The following is a 20,204-nucleotide window of genomic DNA, read 5'->3' as shown; positions in this document are numbered from 1 at the left end:
TTATGCTATTATTTTGCTTTGTTAAAGGAAAGGAAATTGTGTTGGCTGCTTAGAAAAATTTGAAAATATGGCTGATAGCAAATATTTTATTTGCTGAGGATCGTGGTTTCTCTATAATTATAAGATATGGCTTATTTCAACTAGACATTAAGATTAGCAGTATAGGAGAAATATCAATGGTAGGGTGGTGAAATTTAGATATTTCCACCCTGTCGACTTTATATAGCTGTGAATAACGATTGCACAGATTTTGTTTGGTTGCTTCTTGGCATGATTTAGCCAATTAACTTTGTACTTTGCTCTTCGAGATGTCCATTATTTCTCTTGCCGCAAATTCTGTTCTTTGTGATGGGAATACCTTTTATAGCGTCTTCTTTAATTTGAGACATTCAACATAAATAACTGCTTAGCACTTAAGGACCCTGTATGGGACAAATTTGATCCCTTGCTTTCATTACTGTGACTAATTTTTTTTTTTTGTGGTATTTATTTTGTTTCTTTGAAAAATAATGGCTTCTTTTCTGGTGATGTTTTAATCTCCAGTGACTTCTTGACGTACAGTACCCTTGCTCTATCTATATACTCCTCCTTCTAATACTCTGAAAAACTGAAGGATCAGATGCTTCTTTTTAGTTCAATACAGCTGTCTTCTTCATATTCATATCTCTGTATTATTTCTTCCTTTTCTCCTCTGAATTTTAGCCAAAATATCAACTCTCTGCTGCATTGGATTTGGTGACAAACTATTGGTCAAAGATGCTAGTCTTGAAGATGTTTATGGTATTCTGCATAATCGATGTAATTCTGTTTTGCAGACCGTCGTCCTTAAGGTTGGTATGTCATGTGAAGGCTGTGTGGGAGCGGTTAAGAGGGTTCTCACCAAAATGGAAGGTCAATGCTCTCCTTCTTGTATTATTTCTAGATGTTTGACTTTCTGGTTTGCAATGTTCACCACCATGAGAAGCTCAATAGCAACTTGTGCTGCCATATTAAGTGATTTCATACATCCAACTCTAGTAATGACTCGGGAGTTATGACATTTTATCCTTTTAGTAAATTGAAACATCATTTCAACCAGATTTGGTTTTGTGTTCATTTTTTCTCGTTGCTTGCAGGTGTCGAATCCTTTGATGTGGATCTGAAGGGGCAGAAAGTGACTGTCAAAGGCAATGTACAACCTGAAGCTGTTCTTCAAACTGTTTCAAAGACAGGCAAAAAGACTTCATTTTGGGAGGAAGGTACTCCAGCTGATGCCCCCGTTGCTGCTGCTACTGCATGATTGCTACCCATGCTTCTATATATTACTATCTTCTTAAATATCACTCTATCCAGCTTCATCAGTGTGATGTGGATCTACTGATGGCAATGTTGTTGTGTTGTGCCTGGTATTGTCAATACATGATCAGCCCTCCGTTTTAGTACAACAGCATGTTAGTATTTCGGTGTATTCAATAAAATTATCGTATGGAAAATCCTAGATTGTGTTTCTGGTGAAAAGTAATAAAGAGGCTAACAAGTCAGCATCTGGGTAATTAGGGAGGAAGCAAAGTTAACTAAATTGTAGCTCAAGGAGCCTGAGTTCTGATCTAAGAACTGATGAAATTGTTGGTTCCGGTATTTTGCCAGGAATGATGCAAATTGATATCGATCGTTGAGGTTAGTGTTCAATATTATTTTCGTAAACGATATTGTTCCGTTATGGTACTTACAGATAGTAATAATTCGTTTCAAAAATACAATGACGAACGTCTCAGAATAATAGTATTTCAAATTTCGAGATCGGTGAATCTTCTCATAAATTTTTTAAACTCTGAATGTCCAAGATGAAATGAATGTTAAATAGAATGAAAAGAATCGATGAATTCGATAAAATTTTCAGCATCTGGAAGGATCTATTTATAGATAAAGAAGAGACTAACAAGTCAGCATCTGGGTAATTAGGGAGGAAGCAAAGTTAACTAAATTGTATCTCAAGGAGCCTGAGTTCTGATCTAAGAACTGTTGAAATGGGAAATTTTGACCTATACTCCGAGATCCTGTCGGATTCAACAGTGGGAAAACGCTCCTTCGAACAATTTGACGTGATTAAGGCGTTCTTGGACTCAATCAATGACAAGCACTCGTTAGCTGTTTCTGATCGAGACAATTTATCGATCTTAAATTTCAACTCTCCGCGGAAGGTTCTAATAGAAAATTGTATACCTGACAAAATCTTATCTCGAAGTTTTCAACTCATCTCAATTTCCTGGAACCTTCCTACTCAACCCCTCGGCCACGAAGTGTCAAACGGGTGGAGAGATGGCGTAGGGGATCAGGCACTTCACTTGCACTTCCAAAGTCTATAAAGCAAACAACGTGCATCCACTGACTCTGCACAGTCTGCTTTGTCATCGGAGAGGAAGGAAGGAAGGAAGGAAGTGCAGTGAAGGGAAGATGGTGGTTGTGGGGCGGATGAGGCTGGGCTCGCAGGGGCTGGAGGTGTCGCGGCAGGGGCTGGGTTGCATGGGCATGTCCATGCTGTACGGCCCTCCCAAGCCGGAGCCGGATATGATCAACCTCATCCACCACGCCATCGCCTCCGGCGTCACCCTCTTCGACACCTCCGACATGTACGGCCCCCACACCAACGAGATCCTTCTCGGCAAGGTACTCAACTTCCACTCATCTTCTCTCTTCTTGTCTGTTAAAGTTTGCTAACTTTTGTCTTTCGCTCTGCAAAGCTTTGATATGCTAATAAGCTTTATGCATGCAGGCATTGCAAGGTGGAGTGAGGGAGAAGGTGGAAGTGGCCACCAAATTCGGCATTAAATTGGACGGTGTAAATTTTGCCATCCGTGGTGAGCCTGCCTATGTCAGGGCAGCTTGTGAGGGCAGCTTGAAGCGGCTCGGCATCGACTGCATCGATCTTTACTATCAGCATCGCATCGACACTCAAGTTCCCATCGAGGTCACGGTGAGTGCCGTCCTCGAGCATGAATCATTTTGCCATAAAATTTTCTCTGTTTTGCCTATCGCTCTATATAATTTTTTTTTGTTAAACAAATTGGTGATTCAAGATTGGAGAACTGAAGAAACTAGTCCAAGAAGGAAAGATTAAGTACATCGGATTGTCTGAGGCCTCTGCTTCGACAATCAGGAGAGCTCACGCTGTTCATCCGATCACTGCAATCCAGCTCGAATGGTCTTTATGGTCGAGAGACGTAGAAGAAGATGTAATTCCTACTTGCAGGGAACTTGGCATAGGGATTGTTGCATATAGTCCCCTCGGAAGGGGCTTCTTTTCTTCTGGACCAAAATTAGCTGAAACTCTAACCGATTATGATTTTCGAAAGGTAATCTATCATCATGTTTCATCATCATCATCATCATCACTTGTTGCTAGCTCGATATGATTTTAACCACGAGTAACCACAGATGGTGCCAAGATTTCAACCTGAGAACCTCGCTCAAAATGCACTGATTTTCGAACGCGTGAATGAAATGGCAAAACGAAAGGGATGCACCACTTCACAACTAGCGTTGGCATGGCTTCACCATCAAGGTCCCGATGTGTGCCCCATTCCTGGCACCACGAAGGTCGAGAACTTCAACCAGAATCTTGGAGCTCTCTCAGTGAAGCTCACAGGGGAAGAAATGGCTGAACTCGAATCCTACGCCGCAGCAGATGCCGTGAAAGGCGATCGATATGCCTCTACTACGGGCACATGGAGAGAATCAGAGACTCCTCCTCTGTCTTCGTGGAAGGGTGAATAAATCTTTGGCATTGTCCAATAATAATAACCATAGCATAATCATAATAAAACATGCTTCTGTGAGCGAGTGTTTCCATTTGCTTCGACGGTAGTCTGAAATCCCTCGATGAGCTATATCATACAGAGTTTGTCGATCTTTTTAATTGAATAAAATGAGTTGCAATCATAGAAATGTTGATGTTTATCTTGAATTCATATCTGTAAACTGTCGAAGAGGAGGGCCAGAGGAGCCGCTTGAACTTCAATCTCACGTTACTCGTGCTCTGGAAATTGGAAAGGCGGCAAATGATTCGGGCAGCGTGGGCCCTCCATCATCCTCAAATCCAGCGTTGTTTGGGATCCAAAGCGTTTTCTTTTTAAAATAATTTTAATCAAATTAAAATGATTTAAAATGGAGTTTAAATAATTTTATTTTAATTATAATAAATATAGTCTTCTGTAAATAATGTTATTTTAATTAAAATAAATATCGTATGTCGAAGATAATAAATATAGTCAAAGATTCAAAAAGTGCTCCTAATCACTTAATATTAAAATTTGAAATTACAGATTAATTGACTGAGGACCATGACTTTTTAAAAAGGTTGAAATTGTCCTCCAAGGTGCCGGCAACAATGCAATTTGTTTGTTTTCCAATGCTTTTTATTACTTCATTAATTAAAAAAAGTATTAAGAGTTAATTAAGTATTGACCTGCGATTAGCGTATGTAATACATGAGGCAATACGCAATTAACAGGACTAGTTCGACTGGTGCGCGTGTATCTGTCAGGCTCTCTTCTTCTTCTTCTTCTTCCCGACTTGAAGGATTCGCCTTTGCATCCTTGCAAGTTTGCTTCTTTCCTTTAATTCCTTCTTCCTCATCTTCTTAGAAGCCTCTCCAATCTTCCATCTCCATCTCGTCGAAGTAGGCTCTCGGTAAAAGTGACTGTGTATAAGGGAAACTGAGGCATCGACACAGCCATGGCAGCCAACAAGTTTGCTGTTTTCTTGCACCGGAACACTCACAAGATGACGGTGGTGCTGGTGTACGCTGTCCTGGAGTGGACGCTGATCGTGTTCCTCCTCCTTAACGGCCTCTTCGCCTACCTCATCGCCCGTTTCGCTGCCTTCTTTCGTCTCCGACCGCCTTGCGTCTTCTGCTCCCGGGTGGACTACCTCTTTGAGAAAGACGACGGCGGCAGTCGGCGGAGGCGGCGGACCGCCTGCCGCGACCTCGTGTGCTCGGACCATGCTGCCGAGGTTTCGGGGTTGGGATACTGCGAACGCCACCGGAGGCTCGCGGAGGTCGGGGAGATGTGCGAGGATTGCTGCCCGACGTCGTCGAGGTCGGCTGACGCTGCGGCCGTGCTAGCGTGGATAAAGCGGAGCAAGGAGGAGGAGGAGAAGGATCTGCGATGCTCGTGCTGTGGTGTCGCCCTGGAGAGCAGGTTCCGCTCGCCCCACCTCCTCTTCGAGCAGTCTTGGGGCCTGACGGAATACGAGCAGACGGGGGATTTGATCGAGCTTATTTCGGTCGGTGGCCAACGAGACCTTGAAAAAGACGCTACCTTGTGTGGTGAAAAGGTGGAAGAGTGGGAGTTGGTCTCTCCGCATCAAGCAGACGGATTTACTGGAGAGGAAGAGATGGAAAAGAATGAAGAGGATGTTGGCGGAGGGGACGCGACAACTGCTCTCGATTCCATGAAAGCTGTGGAAGAAGAATCTTCCCTTATCCACTTATCTGATGCCTGCCTTTTGCTGGATGACGCTTCTGAAGAAGTCGCCATTTCCACTCCGATGTACATATGCGCAGAGGAGGATCGGTTGGTCCCGGTTGAACTGATTGATTCCATGACCAAGATCCCTCTTAAATCTGTTCTTGGTAAAGACGAGCAGAAGGAGCTTGATGATGTTGAAGCAGAAGAGAAAAGGTTTGTGGCTTCTGATCCAGATAGGACTGATGCCTCCGAGGAGAGTTCCTTTGAACTTGAAGTGGACCAACATGCCAGAGCTATTGATGTTTGGGACATTACAGAGAAGGAAAGTGTATCGATTTCAGCCGATGGGAATTCAGTTATCATTCAAGGGAAAACATCACAAGTTCATAATGCTGATACTCTTGATACACGGAGCATTCCTCAAGAACAAAAGGCATTGATCTCCAAGGAAATGAATGAAAGTAGTGAGAATACTTATTCAGACATAGGTAAAAATCAGCAATGCTCCATATCTCTTGATAAAATAAGCATCTCAGAGGAGGAAAAGACATTGACCTCTGCAGAAGATAGGTCTGAAAGCATCGAAGTCTACACTTTTGTGACAGATCGAGCCTCAGAAGTGAATCAAGTGATGGCTGAAGCTATTGAAGAAATTTCAGAAGAGATAAATGGAGCTGAACACTGTTTCATAACTCATGATATAGGAAATATCTCAGAAGAAGAAAAGGTACTAGACTCAAGGATTGAAACAGGCTAAGTCCTTTTTAAGAGAATTTTGCACTGGTTCCTCCTTCAGAGCTCATTTTTTATTGCTTGCCTGATTATCCCATTCATTTTGGCTTGTCAGGTAACAGCGATTATTACACTTGAAGATGTCGACGTTCAAGCCAAAATAGTAACGAGTGAGAAAGATCTTTCTGGAACAAAAGGTAGGATGATGCATTCTTAAGAAAACAACTTAAAATCAATGTTATTATGTTCCTTATTCAGTGTTGTTGAGTTTGTCAATATTTTTCCTACTTGTATCAACTTGATTCCATTGACTGAGAAGATATTAAATTTATTGGCGCAGATGCTAATTGTGATGTATCTATTGGGAGTGCAATATATGACCGTCAACACTTTGAAGACGAACATCTTCAGATACCGATTTTACTTTCAGAAAGCATGCAAGATCAAGACTTTTTGAACAATAATGAGAAGAATACTCTGGAACCAGGTTAGAGTTTCAAATTATTCCTTTAGCCTTGTCTTCTAAGTTGACACATTTGTCTATTACAAATGACTACCTAAGCTCTACACTGCTGGCCTATTTGTTATTTGCTTGTGGAAGAAACAGTCAGAAGTGAAACTGAACCAGTTCTAGCTACTTTACCGAGTGCAGGCCATATATTTGTATCTTCCGAAAACAATGAAATTGAAGAGGAGAGAGCGCCTGAGACACCAACTTATGTTGATGGTATTTATGGCATGAATAAGAGGTTCTTGATTGGCAGAAGAGAACTAGGGACAGAGTCTACAGATGGAAGTGTTACTAGTGAGTTTGAAGGCTGGGATACATTGAATGTTGATCAGCTTAAAGCTGCTCTACAAGCAGAACGAAAGACCCTGAGTACATTGTATGCTGAGCTTGAGGAAGAGAGAAGTGCAGCTGCCATTGCTGCTAACCAAGCTATGGCAATGATAATGAGGCTTCAAGAAGAGAAAGCTGCTATGCAGATGGAAGCATTGCAATATCAGCGGATGATGGAGGAGCAATCAGAGTATGACCAGGAAGCTTTGCATCTTCTAAATGAGATGATGATGAAGAGGGAGAAGGAGAAACAAGAGTTAGAGAAGGAACTTGAAGTATATAAAAGGAAAGTGCTTCGTTATGAAGTGAAGGAGAGGAGACATATAGGAAACCATGTCAATGGAAGGTATGGAGCATCTTCTGTCTCTTCAACTGCTCAAGACAGTGATGATCTCTCGGTTGAAACCCATGAAAGAGATGAGTTAGTCGATGACCCTGATGAAAACCATCAAAGTATTCCTGCTGATGATCTATTAAGCTCAGGAACAGATCAAGGCACCACAAACCACCTACTCATTGGCTGATTTTGAGGAAGAGAGGCTATCTATTCTTGAGCAACTTCGGGCATTGGAAAGGAAGCTTATTACAATGGATGATGAAGAGCCCCAAAATTCAGAATCTATAATGGAAGACATGAACGATTATGTGAATGGCTTTTCTAACAATTTAGAAGCAGGCAGAAAGCTGCAAAGTGAAACAAGGAGTTGTCAAGGAAAGAAGCTTCTTCCTCTTTTTGATGCATTGAATGATGAAAATGAAGATGATGTATGCACTAAGGACAACACAGTTGATGGTGCACCTGAGACACTTTCAAATGCTATAGGAGATCAACATAATCTTGCCATTGTCGAAGAAGTTGACAACCTTTATGATAGGCTAGATGCTCTTGAGGGTGATAGAGAGTTCCTCAAGCATTGCATCAATTCCTTGAATAAAGGAGACAAAGGAATTCATCTACTTCAAGAAATTTTAGAACATCTTCATGATCTACGTAGTGTGGAACTTCGAGCCACGAACTCATTCAATGTTCTTGCTTCATCACCTTAGTGTAAACATAAGGTAATATTAAGGATGATTATCTATGTTTGTTGGTGTGTTACTATTGTATGCATACAAATGCTTTTCTTGCTTATCAAGCTCATTCCTATACACCTGGAATGATGTTTGACCTTTTGTCTTAATTTTGTTTGTCGTAAATGGAATTCATCTGAAAAACAAAAACATAAATTGCAAGCAAACACATTTATGGATACGCTCACCAAACATATTGGAACAAACAATAGGATTTGCCACTCAGAAGTCATATATACTTTCTGTTTCTTTTTACATTCTAAAATCTAGAGTGAGGGCACGAGCTTCAAAATCTAATCTCATTAGTAATTCACTTAAAATTATTTACTTGGCAGATGGATGATACATTACTGGAGTTGAAGGACAGTTTCAAATTCGGTTGCGACGATGACCACAGTAATTAAATGAGCTTGCCATTCAGTTGGTATGCCATTACCATGTGAAAATGAGCTCCTGGTTCTGTGTTTTGGTGGTTGCTTGAGTGTTTCAAAGCAGTCTATTGATGGAACCTGTTTTCTGGGCCCAGGTTTTTGTAGGGTCCTTCTTTTGCTTCATTTCTTTTTGTTGTTGTTGGGGTCCATCACTTTTTCTGTGGGGGAAGGAGAAGGGAGGCATGGAAGGGTGGTTGGGCAGCCACCCAGTCTGATTGTGGCAGAAATCATGGCGTGAAAGCTGTAGGATGCCATATATTCTGGTGCCTGCTCCAGATCCAGGTATGCAGCATGAAAATAAAGAGAAAGTAAGGTGAGTGGAGCTCCTTTCTTAATCTTCTTTTACTTCATTCCTCTATAGTAGGGAAGTGGTAGTTGTATATGATCCTATGTGTCTGCATATGTTTAATAGTTTTGTATGCTTGATCATTACAATATAATGCTCTTAATCTCTCAAGCAGACATCATTGTTGGTCCTTTGATGCTTATATGTATTTGTAGACACAGCTTTTTCTAAAGTGGCATTTAAACTTCAGATCGTCTATTGTTTGTTTAATTTATATCGGGACAGATCCAAACTGGATAAATCATACCCAATCTTTAGGCGGGGCCTTCAAAGGATAGGTAATGAAACTGGGACACTGAATCATTGCTACAAAGGGATGAACATGGAACTTGCTGTTAATGATCTGTCTTTTGCTTTATGCGTTAGTTAAACTTCATTCTTCATACTGCAAATGAAGTCCTAATCAACTGAGCCCTTTGCCTTTCAGTATCTTTTCAATGTTGCTTGATGAACAACATTGAATTATTTGGTGTTCTTTTACCAGTTGCAAAGCACTTGTAGAGGTTTCTGCTCTGCTTTAGCCACTTCTACTGCTCTATTTTCTGAAAAACATGGAATAGAGCATTTAGCTTCAACTTTGACAGAGGGAAATTTGCAAAGCAGTTCAGGAAGGTAATCCACTTTCGCCGCTATTGTTCGTCATCTACATCGATGTCTTTTACAGAATGTTGTTGAGGTATCATTTTGGTTTTGTTCAGAAAAGTTAAGTTGAAGTTGCCTGCTTATGATAATGCTACATCTAATATGTTTTCTGGTGTATGTGCGAGTTGAAGCAAGAACATAAGATGCTTGTCTTGAGTGAATGCCTAAATACTTGTCAACACCTGCTAATATTTATATATATATATACTGTTTTGAAAAACAAAGGTTGTAAGATGAGCATGACAAAAGCCTAAGAATTCGTCTACAAATTTGATGACGAATTAAGTTTAAATAAATATCATCAAGGCATGTTTAAATATTGCAATCTCAAATAAGAACAAAAGAGAAGACGTTGTGCGAAGGGACGTTCTCGTTTTTATTTTTTTATCAAAAGGACATTTCATATTGCTTCTGTGCGTTTGATTTTTTAAAATTGTCCTTATTTTGACATTATTATAACAACTATAAGATCATAATTACTATGTAATTATAATAGTTATGATCTCGTAGTTGTTACTATACAATTGTAATAGTTACGATTTTGTAACTGTTACAATTACATATTTGTAACAATTATGATTTCGTAGTTGTTACATCATACTGATTAGTATTGATCAAAAATAAATTATTTATGTTATAGAAGTTATGATTCATAACTGTTATAATATGATTTTGATTTGTATTGACCAATATTGACAAGTGTTGAATAGAGAGCTGTTAAATGGGTCAACTCATGACAGGGCGGGCAAATCTACTAAAAATTCATCATATGACGGGGCGGGGCAGGCTGACCCACTAATTTGGCGGGTTGGAAAATCTTTAACCTAATCCAAGGCGAGTTGCAGGTTAGGTGGGTCAATCCATGGATCTGTCAAAAAAAATAAAAAGTATTAAAAATTTTAAGTTTGGATTACAGTTTAAATTGATCAAGTTGAAATTGTTAAGCTTGAATTGTAATTTAGATGGATCAAGCCCGCTAATTCATTAAATTTTTTATTTTAATTTTAAATTTTAAAATAAATAAATAAATTTTTTCAACCCACGGAGCCAATCCATGCCCACTACAGGCCAACCCACGCAAGTTGCGGACCTAGGGATGGTCAACCCATTTGAACTCATTTAAAATGGGTTGATAAAATTTCAACTCAATCCGTCTAAATTGCTTGGCAGGGCGGGCTAATCTGACGGATTCAACTCAAATTGACAGTTATAAATAGAGATGAAGCGTTCATATTATAAGAGTTATAAATTGTAATTGCTATAATATAATATTATTTGTGTCGATTAGAATTGAAGTGATGTTATAACACAATGTTAATCACGGTTGGTCGAAGTTATGAACTATAACAACTATAACATAATTTATTATGTTGTAGTAATTACGAGTTTATCACCGCTATAAAAAACATCAAAAATAAAGACACATTCGAAAAGTAAAATGTACAGAAATGGAGTGGAATGCCTGATAATGCACATAACAATTTGACTTTAAATTTAGTAGAGTAAAATTTGAAGGGCTCTTCTAGAGCTCCAAGGATGCTTTTGATTTAGGGTTATCATTGATAATCTTAGTTATCTATTCAAGTTTATCAATAATAATCTTATTTGATATAGGTTATGATCAATTCTCAAGTAATGCAGCATCATTGTCATATCAATAAAACTCCAACAAATAGTTTATAAATTCGAAATGTGATTACTTCGGCAGTCTAAGGTTTTCTATGATTTCGAAGATTAATAATTTTTTTTCAATATCATCTTTCGATTTTAAAATTGAATTAAGGGCATGTTTGGTAAGGGGTAATCAGGTTTGTAATGTAATCAGGATTACATTACAAAATGATTTATTTTGTTTGATAATATTTTAGAGATGTAATGTAATGTAATTGCATTACAAAAAAAGAACTAAGATCTGTAATTTCGATTACAAAGGAAATAGTGTGGAATCTGATTACATTACAGATTCTATTTTTATCGTACCAAATATACCCTTCCGCTGGATTGCTCGCTCGGTGAACAGGTTGACTTCTTCTACAAGCCGTATCTCGGCGGCCTTTGAGCAGAGGACTTCAGGCACGGAGCCAACTTTGAGGTCGCCGGAGCCACAGCGCTCGACGTCGACTATTTCTTATCGAGAGGGATAGAGAATCTATTCTCCAACAACTCCTTGAGCGTGCAGCTCCTGCCTTCGCTTTGTTCCTCCACTTCGGACTGCCCCGCTTTTCTGAGCAACGCCCTGTTCTCAGTGGGACAAATCAGAGCCAACGACTACAACAACCCCTTCTTCGAAAACCGAAGCGCCGGCGAGATCGCAACCTTCGTTCCCGATGTCGTCAGCGTGATCGGCTCCGCCATAGAGGTGAGCTCAGTCAAATCTGCTTCTTTCTTCACAAAGATTAGAGTAAAAACTTTCAGCCTTCTGTTGTCCAGAACCTGATCGAGATCGGCGCGAGAACGATGGTGGTGCGCGGGAGCTTTCCGATGGGTTGCTGCCCAAGTACCTGAACATCTTCTAGGGAGAAAAGCAAGAGAGATACGATCCCCGAACCGGGTGCATAAATTGGCTCAACGACTTCGCCATTCGTCACAACCGCCTGCTGTTGGAGGAGTTGCAGCGGCTCCGACGCCGACACCCGGAGGTGGCCATCTTGTACGCCGACGTCTACCACGCCGCGATGGCAATATATGATTCTCCCTACGACTACGGTAAGCTCATCAAATTACTAGTGATCAATTGAATCAATTGGGTTTAATTGGACGCCGCAACGAATCGAATGCAGGATTCGAGGAGCCTGTTCTTGCGCCGTGCTGTGGATACGATGGCGGCTCCGACAGATTGAATGCTACGGTGCACAACTATTTAAATATTGAATAATTTTAATAATAAAATTATTGGTATTATTGATATTTTATAATAATAAAAATTATATTCTTTACGGAAAATAATAGAAGGGTATTATTGGTATTTTATAATAATAAACATGATGTTTCTTATTGAAAATAATGGGCACCAAACACAGTAATGTAATCATCCTTATAATCAAAGATTACATGTATTTCTTTAACCATAAATAGTAATGTAATCAATACATACATTACAAACTTGATTACATTACAAGTATGATTACATTACGTTCTACCAAACGTAGTCTAATTGAAATGTACTGTGAGTTAAATAATTTAATACATTTTAATTTAAATATTTATAAATTTTTAAAAATAAAAATTAATAAATTATATTTATTAATTTAATGAATTATTTTATTAAAAGAATTAATTTAATGAATTATTTTATTAAAAACTATATAAATTTATTTTAAATTTTAAAAAATTATAAATAAATTATATTTATTTTTAAATATATTATCACTTTATTATAATAATTAATATTACTAATATTATTGATTTAATTTATTTTCAAAATAAATTGAATCAAAAGTAATGTAAGTGTTAAATTGGTTATATCTTATTTTTTTTAAAATAAAAATATTGAATTAAATAATATTAAATAATATTTTATATTTCATAAATTTTTGATTATATAATTATTTAATAATTACATGGTTATACCTAAAAGTAGGTAAGTTTAAATGGAGATGGTTGAAAAGTATTTAACAATATGAAATATTTAACCATTCGATTTGAAATGAAGTTTGAATTATTCAATAATATAACTAGTGCAAGGTGTTTTTTTATTTTTTATTTGAAAAAAAAGGTGACTTGCTTCGTTGCAAGGTGCAATTTTTGAGGTGAAAAATTTTAATCAGGTCTACAATCATAGTCACTTCCATGCTCAAATTGGTTTAAAATTTTTCAGAACTATAGAACATATGTGAATCTTCATACAAGATCATTCTGATTTAATTCGGGTTAATTAATTCTTTTCGTTTATTCTGATTTCAACAACTGTGGTTAAATTATAATTCAATTACTAACTAAAATTTCGGGTTACCTTACCGGATTCGATGCAACTGTAAGATATTTATGTCCAACTTGGAATCCAAATCCGATTCGCTAAGCAGTCCAACTGGCTCTAAAACTATAGCGGTTTAATATAACATTGAGTATTTGATTAAAAATAAATTAAATTGAACCGAATTAATTAAAATCGAATTAAATTAATTTTTTTGAACTAATCAAATCAATTAAATTTTTAAATAAAAATCAAATAAATTGAATCAATAAAATATCAATTAATTCGATTTTCGATTGAATTAATTAAAATAACTAAAATTTTTAAATAATATAAAAAATTTATCAATTAATTAAAAATTTATAAATTTACTTATTTAGAAATTTAGAAATTATTTTTTTATTTTAATTAATTCAATTTAATCGAATAAAAAATTTTAAAATTGAAACCATCAATTAAATTAAATAATTAAAAAAATGATTAAAATTTTAAAATAATTGAATTGAATTTTTAAATTATATAGTTGCGATCGATTTATTCAATTTAATTATATTTTTGCTCACTCTTAGTCCACTATACCCACTATTCTACCCCCGTTATATTTGGCAACTAAGAACAAGCAGAGCCCATCACAAATCCAATAATAACTTGGCACGAATATGAACTGTATTTGTGAGTACAACAACATTGATGGCCTCCAACCCTTTTCGTGCCAACCCTTTTCGTGATCGAAGTTTCGTTCCCCTTCCGCAATATTAAAAACAGGACCGTCTTAACCTTTGTGTAATTGTGTCTTTGAGGAAAAGCGTGGCTTCATCCTTTCGTGTCACCCACTTCGCGTCGTCGTCGTCGTCGTTGTCGTCGTCGGCGCTTGGAATCCTCGATTGCACTGCTCAGGTCTGTTTCCCCGGTGCTCCCTCCTATCTACTGCCTTATCGTCCGGTTCCTTCTCCGTCGGCGCTTCTTCGTCGTTAGATTCATTGACTCTTCTGGTTGTTCGCCCTATTTCCGATTCTTTGGAGCCAAATCTAGTTATATCTTGATTTTGTGAGATATATTAGGGGTTTTCTGATTCTCCGCTCTAGGTTTTCTCGTTCCCTTTGCCCCTTTTGTGGATCTAGGGTTTCGTTGTCAACACCCGATTTTTAGGGTTTCTTTGGCCCCTGGCCTATGGCAGCTGGTCGACGTAGTAGGTACCTAGATTATGAGTTCAGGGATCGCGACGCGGATGTGAAGCTCTCTAGGAAGAAGGATTATTACCGAGATCGACTACATGATGGTGGTTTCGATAGCGGCCGCGACCACCCCCACCATGATTTGCGTGATAGGATTGGGGTTGCCCAGGGAGACATCAAGAGGAGGGGAGTGATTAATGATTACTATCGCTCCCCCCTTTCGAGCAATTCTAGCGGAGGAAGCAAGAATAGTCAGAAATTGAACCACCTTTCTGGCAAAGACGTGGATCGCGAGACTGGGGAGTTGTCCAGTGGCAGTGGATCAGATGATGCGGAAGCACCTATTTCAAAGATAAAAGATAATGGAACTACGATTCATGAGAATGGTAACTCTTACATGGATAACAGGAAGAGAAAACTCTCTCCAATCATTTGGGATAGGAATGATAGTAAGCGGTCTGCTGTTGTCACTTCCAGCAGTAAGAGCACCGTGATTGAGAATGATACCCTGCCTCCACCACCTCCACGGCCTCTGGGCTTTGTTCCAGCACATTCTATTGATGCAGTTCAACTATTTGGTACAAATACATCACCTTCAGATGTTGATATCTCAGTTGAATCACCTCAACCACTGTCGGCATGTAATTATCAGGAGGTAAAGTTGTCAGATGATTTTGAAGATGAACCTGCTCCTGCTAGGAGTATTTCCTTCTCCAGATGGGCAGACAAGAATATTGATTCTGATGATGGGGATGAAAGTCTCAAGGTGGATATAGTGCCCAAAAAGAAAAAAAATACCCCGTTATCCAGTTCATCAGGGCAGCATTTGCATAAGAAAACAGTTAGTCCTGAGCTGGGTGATGTTATCATGGCAGAAAATTCTGGAGTTGATGTTTCCAAATCTTACTCGAGAGAGCATGAATATGATGGTTTAGATGCTGAGTTGGATAGGAATGATCATATGAGTGCTGATGGTGTTGAGACTAGTACAAGTGATCAAATTTTTGACACTGATGCTGAGGATGAAGATGGTAGGTCTAAGACACCAGAACCAGCACAACCATCTAAAAGATGTATAAACATGCTGCAAGGTTGTAGAAGTGTTGATGAGTTTGAGAGGCTCAATAAAATAGATGAAGGTACCTATGGGGTTGTTTATAGAGCAAAGGATAAAAAGACAGGGGAGATAGTGGCATTGAAAAAAGTTAAAATGGAAAAGGAAAAGGAAGGCTTTCCTCTTACATCACTTAGGGAGATAAATATTTTATTATCTTTTCATCATCCTTCAATTGTGGATGTTAAGGAGGTTGTAGTAGGTAGTGAGCTAGACAAGATTTTTATGGTTATGGAGTATATGGAACATGATCTAAAAGCACTGATGGAGACTATGAAAAAACCTTATAGTCAGAGTGAGGTAAAATGCTTGATGTTGCAGCTGCTTTCAGGTGTCAAGTATCTTCATGACAACTGGGTACTCCATAGGTATTCTCAAATTTCAATCTTTATGATGTTGTAGATATTTTTGTCTCCATACCACTTGTAATATAGCATTGCATAAAGTTCAATGAAAAGATGGGGACAAAATTCATGTAGCTAACCCCAATAGTTGGGACAAATATGACATATATTGCCCTCTTTTTTTTTCATTTAATGTATCAATTACCCTTCTTTCAGGGATTTGAAGACATCAAATATTCTTTTGAACAATCGTGGAGAGCTAAAGATATGTGACTTTGGTTTGTCTCGCCAATATGGAAGTCCATTGAAACCTTACACTCCGTTGGTGGTTACGTTATGGTACAGGTATGTAGCATGTGATCTTTACCCTCTGCTTATTTTTTGCTCCCTGTTCATCTAGTGTTCTTGCTGTTTTCTTTTGTGTTTGATATTATTCTCTTTCTATGTGAATCAGATAACATCATTTCTTTTATATTGTGCATTTCTGGTTCCTAATGTCCTTAATTGTTTTCTTGATAGGGCACCTGAACTTCTACTGGGGGCTAAAGAATATTCTACTGCTATTGACATGTGGTCTTTAGGGTGCATAATGGCAGAACTCCTGTCAAAGGAACCATTATTCAGTGGGAAATCTGAACGTGATCAACTTGACAAGGTCTATGTTCAAAACAACCTTGTACAGTTTTAGCTCTATGTTAATATGTTTATCTTCATTAATATAGTCATCCTTACAGATATTCAGGACACTTGGTACCCCTAACCAAAGCATCTGGCCTGGATTTGCTAAATTACCTGGTGTTAAAGTAAACTTTGTCAAGCAACCGTAAGTATTGTGTTTCTATTCTTGTATTCATTTGGTTATTCCATGAATCTTCAAAATGTCTGCTTTTGTTTGCTTCATCTTGACACCATTCTTTTCCAGGCCTACAACCATGGTTTATTATGCCTTAGCTACATGTCTTATTTTGTGGACTCTCAATTAGGTGAAGTGTTCTTTATTGTCTTAGTTAATTTTTCAAATTATTTTTTTTTCAGGTATAATAAGCTACGTGAAAAGTTTCCTCCCACATCCTTTATTGGAAGTCCAACCCTTTCTGAAGCTGGTTTTGATTTATTAAACAGACTTTTGACATACGACCCTGATAAGGTAAATCCTGAAATAACGTGAATATTTTGACCAAGGCAATTCTATTACCTCATGTCACTGTTACCCTGTTTGCAATATTAACTTGTCTGCTCTGAATGCAGCGAATAACTGCAGAAGCTGCTCTAAATCATCTGTGGTTCCAGGAGGTTCCTTTACCAAAGTCAAAAGAATTCATGCCTACTTTTCCTGCTCAACATGCCCAAGATCGGTGTGTAAAGCTGTTCGACAAAAATAAGCTTAACAACTGCTTCCATAGTTTTTTCCATATGTGACCTATCCATGAGTTTCATATTTAATTTCAGACGCCTAAGAAGAATAATGAAGAGCCCAGATCCACTGGCAGAGCAGCAGCAGAAGGAACTGCAGCAAGGTGATCTCGGTCTTTTTACCCTATTTGGATAGAGAATACTTGCAAGGCATTGCAGTAGGTCACCTATGTCTTTCTATCTGATTTGGTTAGAAGACACCTAAACAACATTTATTCGGTAATACCCTATGTGAGACATTAGCCTCGTGACATTGTGCGCCTTAATGTCAGCGATTGATAATCTTGTTTAGCAGGCGCTTGATAAAGGAAAGTGTCTCCTTTACCCACCAAAACAACAATAGCCATATCAAGGTGTGATGTATTTAACTTATAAACACTTTGATTAATTCCCTATGACATATAGCTCTGGAACATTGTAACAGCTGCTTAAAATTCATAATACCAAGCATTTATTGATGTCGATCATATTTCATTCCGATATTTTGTACTGTGTTTGCAAGAGTTGACCAGTCAGATGCGGTGCGTCATTGTTTGCTTCTGCTGCACAAGTGCTCTATACCACTCTTCTCAGAAAGGTAATTTAATTCACTAATTGATGCTTAAGATCAGGAGAGCGTATCACTTTTGCTACGATAACCCAAGCTCTTTTACATATATTTCTTGTAGTCTGGTACTTGAAAGGTTTTATTTAAGCTTCCTTCAGTGGTCCTCTACCAGGTTCTAGTATGTATGCAAGTATTACTGGTAAAATGATATTATTTATAACATGCAAACTCACGTCTTGGGCTGAAAACTGATATCTTCTATGGTTATGGAGTTTGACCTTGTGGTAGGTCGTTTATCATTGATAAGTTCATAACTAATGATATTTTTTTGTTGGAATTTGACCTTGCCTAAGAAGAAATAACGCTTTCAGCAAAATCTCTCAGTTCTTGGAGACTGTTATTGCTGTGTGAATGTATTTTCCCTTGTTCGGAAAGCAATAATATCAAATTACATATTCATCCTTGATCTATTAACTGCACCAACATAATTATCAGACATTATGCAATGAACCGCATGGTCTGGTTCAAAATTCTTTCGAGACTGACAACTGCAGAACTTTCAGCAGGAATATTAGGAGAATTTTTAAGAGACTTCTGCAGAACTTGTTCAACAGGAATATTCAGCAAAAAGGAGCACGAGGTATATTGCAAATAAGGTATTGCTTCATGGTCCCTTGATGCTCATGTCTATTTGTTCACTTCGGCATTGCAAAAGAATCAATGCAGATTCTCAAACCAGTCTTGGGATACTTCGTTACCGTTCATCTTTTTCTATTTCTTGATATTTAATTCTATCATTTTTATGTTCCTTTTTTTAAAAAAAAATTCAATAGCCAAATTTTCTGTCTTCTGATGTATCCATGCAGCTCCTACGTCCATTCAGTGGCAGCCTGGCAGGTTGTTTTAATTTTAGTTGGATCACGGATCTATTTTCCGATGTTCATTTAACTAAAAGGTTAAGATAATCGTGAAAATTTCATTTTCATTATGATAATTAGTTTCACCTTCAGATGGCCATTTTTTTTCATCTAGTTGTGTGGTTGTAATGGTAAGCTTTTTATTCTTAAAAAGGTAATCCGTTATTTCAACGACCCTTTTAGAGTCGGTCCCATGATGAAGGTTAATTCAGATATATAGGCCTTAGATGCATGATGGGGTCGAAAATATAGATCATAATCTCCTGAAAATTGATCCTGGATCATTATGTCAGTAATACAATCTGTGTTGTCTTAGGGGCAAAATTTGTATTCTTAAAGTTTCGACTAACGATGATCTTTATGAGCCTTTTAACTTCTTTAATGCATGTTATGTTGCAGAAATACATTCAATTTAGCATAATTTTTTAATAAAATTAATCGAAGTTGACGAAATTAGTCCATAGATGGTTTGGATGCCGGTCGATAAATTAAAAAGCCAAATAAAATGGAAAATGCATGGAAACAACTTAATGGTGTGTTTCTTAGAAAGGATGGAGCCAAGCAGGTATAGTCCAAGAGATTGTTCTCACCGTTTGTATGGTATAAACGAAAACGGTGATGGGTTCTAGTTGTCTTCGAGTCTAAGAATATGATTTCATATTATCAATATAAAAAATGTATTGCTGTTATTAGTGTTTTTAATATCAAGGTTTTTTTGACAAAATAATTCTTATATATATATATATATATTCTTTTGAATCTGTAGGGACAAAAAGGACAATTTCTTTTCGCATGAATTGGTAAAAACAAGGAATCATAGGTCAAATGTTAAGATAGAATTAGGTTGACCAAATAGCAAGGTTTGAAAACGTAGCATACAAGGTACGACTAGGGCAACACCCTGGTCAATCTGATGCTACCCAATCATTTTTGCTTCAAACAATACGATCAACGACTGACTGAGGCTTCCCTTCATCATCACGTGGTGTTCAAAGTTCTGACCGCGGAATGATTCTTGTCATTTTGCGCGTCAGTCCAAATTATTTTGTAATAAACATTTCGGTACATGAGAATCGAGATCCCTAAAACGCTGTTTTCCTAATTTAAATATATCATTATAAGATCGTACAGTAATAATTTTATTGTTACGACAAAGTCTCCTTTCAAATTGTTATGTTTAACTAGAAGAAAAATCTTTTCTTTTCTGCATTACCTGGTTTCTAGAAACTTCAAAATTATTGGCAACGTGATGTCTCCTAAATATGGTT

General features: G+C 37.7%; 3 protein-coding genes and 2 pseudogenes across 4 annotated transcripts; all 5 read left to right on the top strand.

Annotated features, from left to right (window-relative positions):
• Nucleotides 1–226: 226 nt before the first annotated feature.
• LOC141816811 (copper transport protein ATX1-like) lies at nucleotides 227–1,472 on the top strand. The gene is made up of 2 exons (XM_074704543.1): nucleotides 227–891; nucleotides 1,116–1,472. Exons 1-2 carry the CDS (start codon nucleotides 837–839, stop codon nucleotides 1,277–1,279), a joined length of 219 nt encoding a protein of 72 aa, XP_074560644.1. The 5' UTR covers nucleotides 227–836; the 3' UTR covers nucleotides 1,280–1,472.
• Nucleotides 1,473–2,368: 896 nt separating this feature from the next.
• On the top strand, nucleotides 2,369–3,924 carry LOC141816808 (putative aldo-keto reductase 2). The gene is made up of 4 exons (XM_074704537.1): nucleotides 2,369–2,646; nucleotides 2,753–2,953; nucleotides 3,057–3,332; nucleotides 3,415–3,924. Exons 1-4 carry the CDS (start codon nucleotides 2,434–2,436, stop codon nucleotides 3,751–3,753), a joined length of 1,029 nt encoding a protein of 342 aa, XP_074560638.1. The 5' UTR covers nucleotides 2,369–2,433; the 3' UTR covers nucleotides 3,754–3,924.
• Nucleotides 3,925–4,713: 789 nt separating this feature from the next.
• On the top strand, nucleotides 4,714–8,076 carry LOC141816807 (myosin-binding protein 3-like; annotated as a pseudogene).
• A 405-nt stretch (nucleotides 8,077–8,481) lies between these two features.
• Nucleotides 8,482–14,469, top strand: LOC141816805 (sinapine esterase-like; annotated as a pseudogene).
• On the top strand, nucleotides 14,277–17,946 carry LOC141816809 (cyclin-dependent kinase G-2-like). Of its 2 annotated transcripts, XR_012600744.1 has the most exons (8): nucleotides 14,277–16,083; nucleotides 16,276–16,404; nucleotides 16,579–16,714; nucleotides 16,794–16,882; nucleotides 17,095–17,206; nucleotides 17,308–17,414; nucleotides 17,509–17,691; nucleotides 17,768–17,946. XR_012600744.1 is itself a non-coding variant. In XM_074704538.1 (7 exons), exons 1-7 carry the CDS (start codon nucleotides 14,597–14,599, stop codon nucleotides 17,606–17,608), a joined length of 2,160 nt encoding a protein of 719 aa, XP_074560639.1. In that variant the 5' UTR covers nucleotides 14,277–14,596; the 3' UTR covers nucleotides 17,609–17,946. The 2 variants fall into 2 exon arrangements, 1 of the variants encoding a protein (XP_074560639.1); XM_074704538.1 differs by having other exon boundaries at nucleotides 17,509–17,946.
• The last annotated feature ends 2,258 nt before the right edge of the window (nucleotides 17,947–20,204 follow it).

Source organism: Curcuma longa, unplaced genomic scaffold, assembly GCF_044706935.1.
Source record: "Curcuma longa cultivar G26 ecotype Majalengka, Jawa Barat unplaced genomic scaffold, ITB_CL_G26_1.1 contig_18247, whole genome shotgun sequence".
Taxonomy (NCBI): domain Eukaryota; kingdom Viridiplantae; phylum Streptophyta; class Magnoliopsida; order Zingiberales; family Zingiberaceae; genus Curcuma; species Curcuma longa.
Note: the sequence above shows the minus strand (reverse complement) of the source record. Positions and strands in the feature narration are given on the sequence as shown.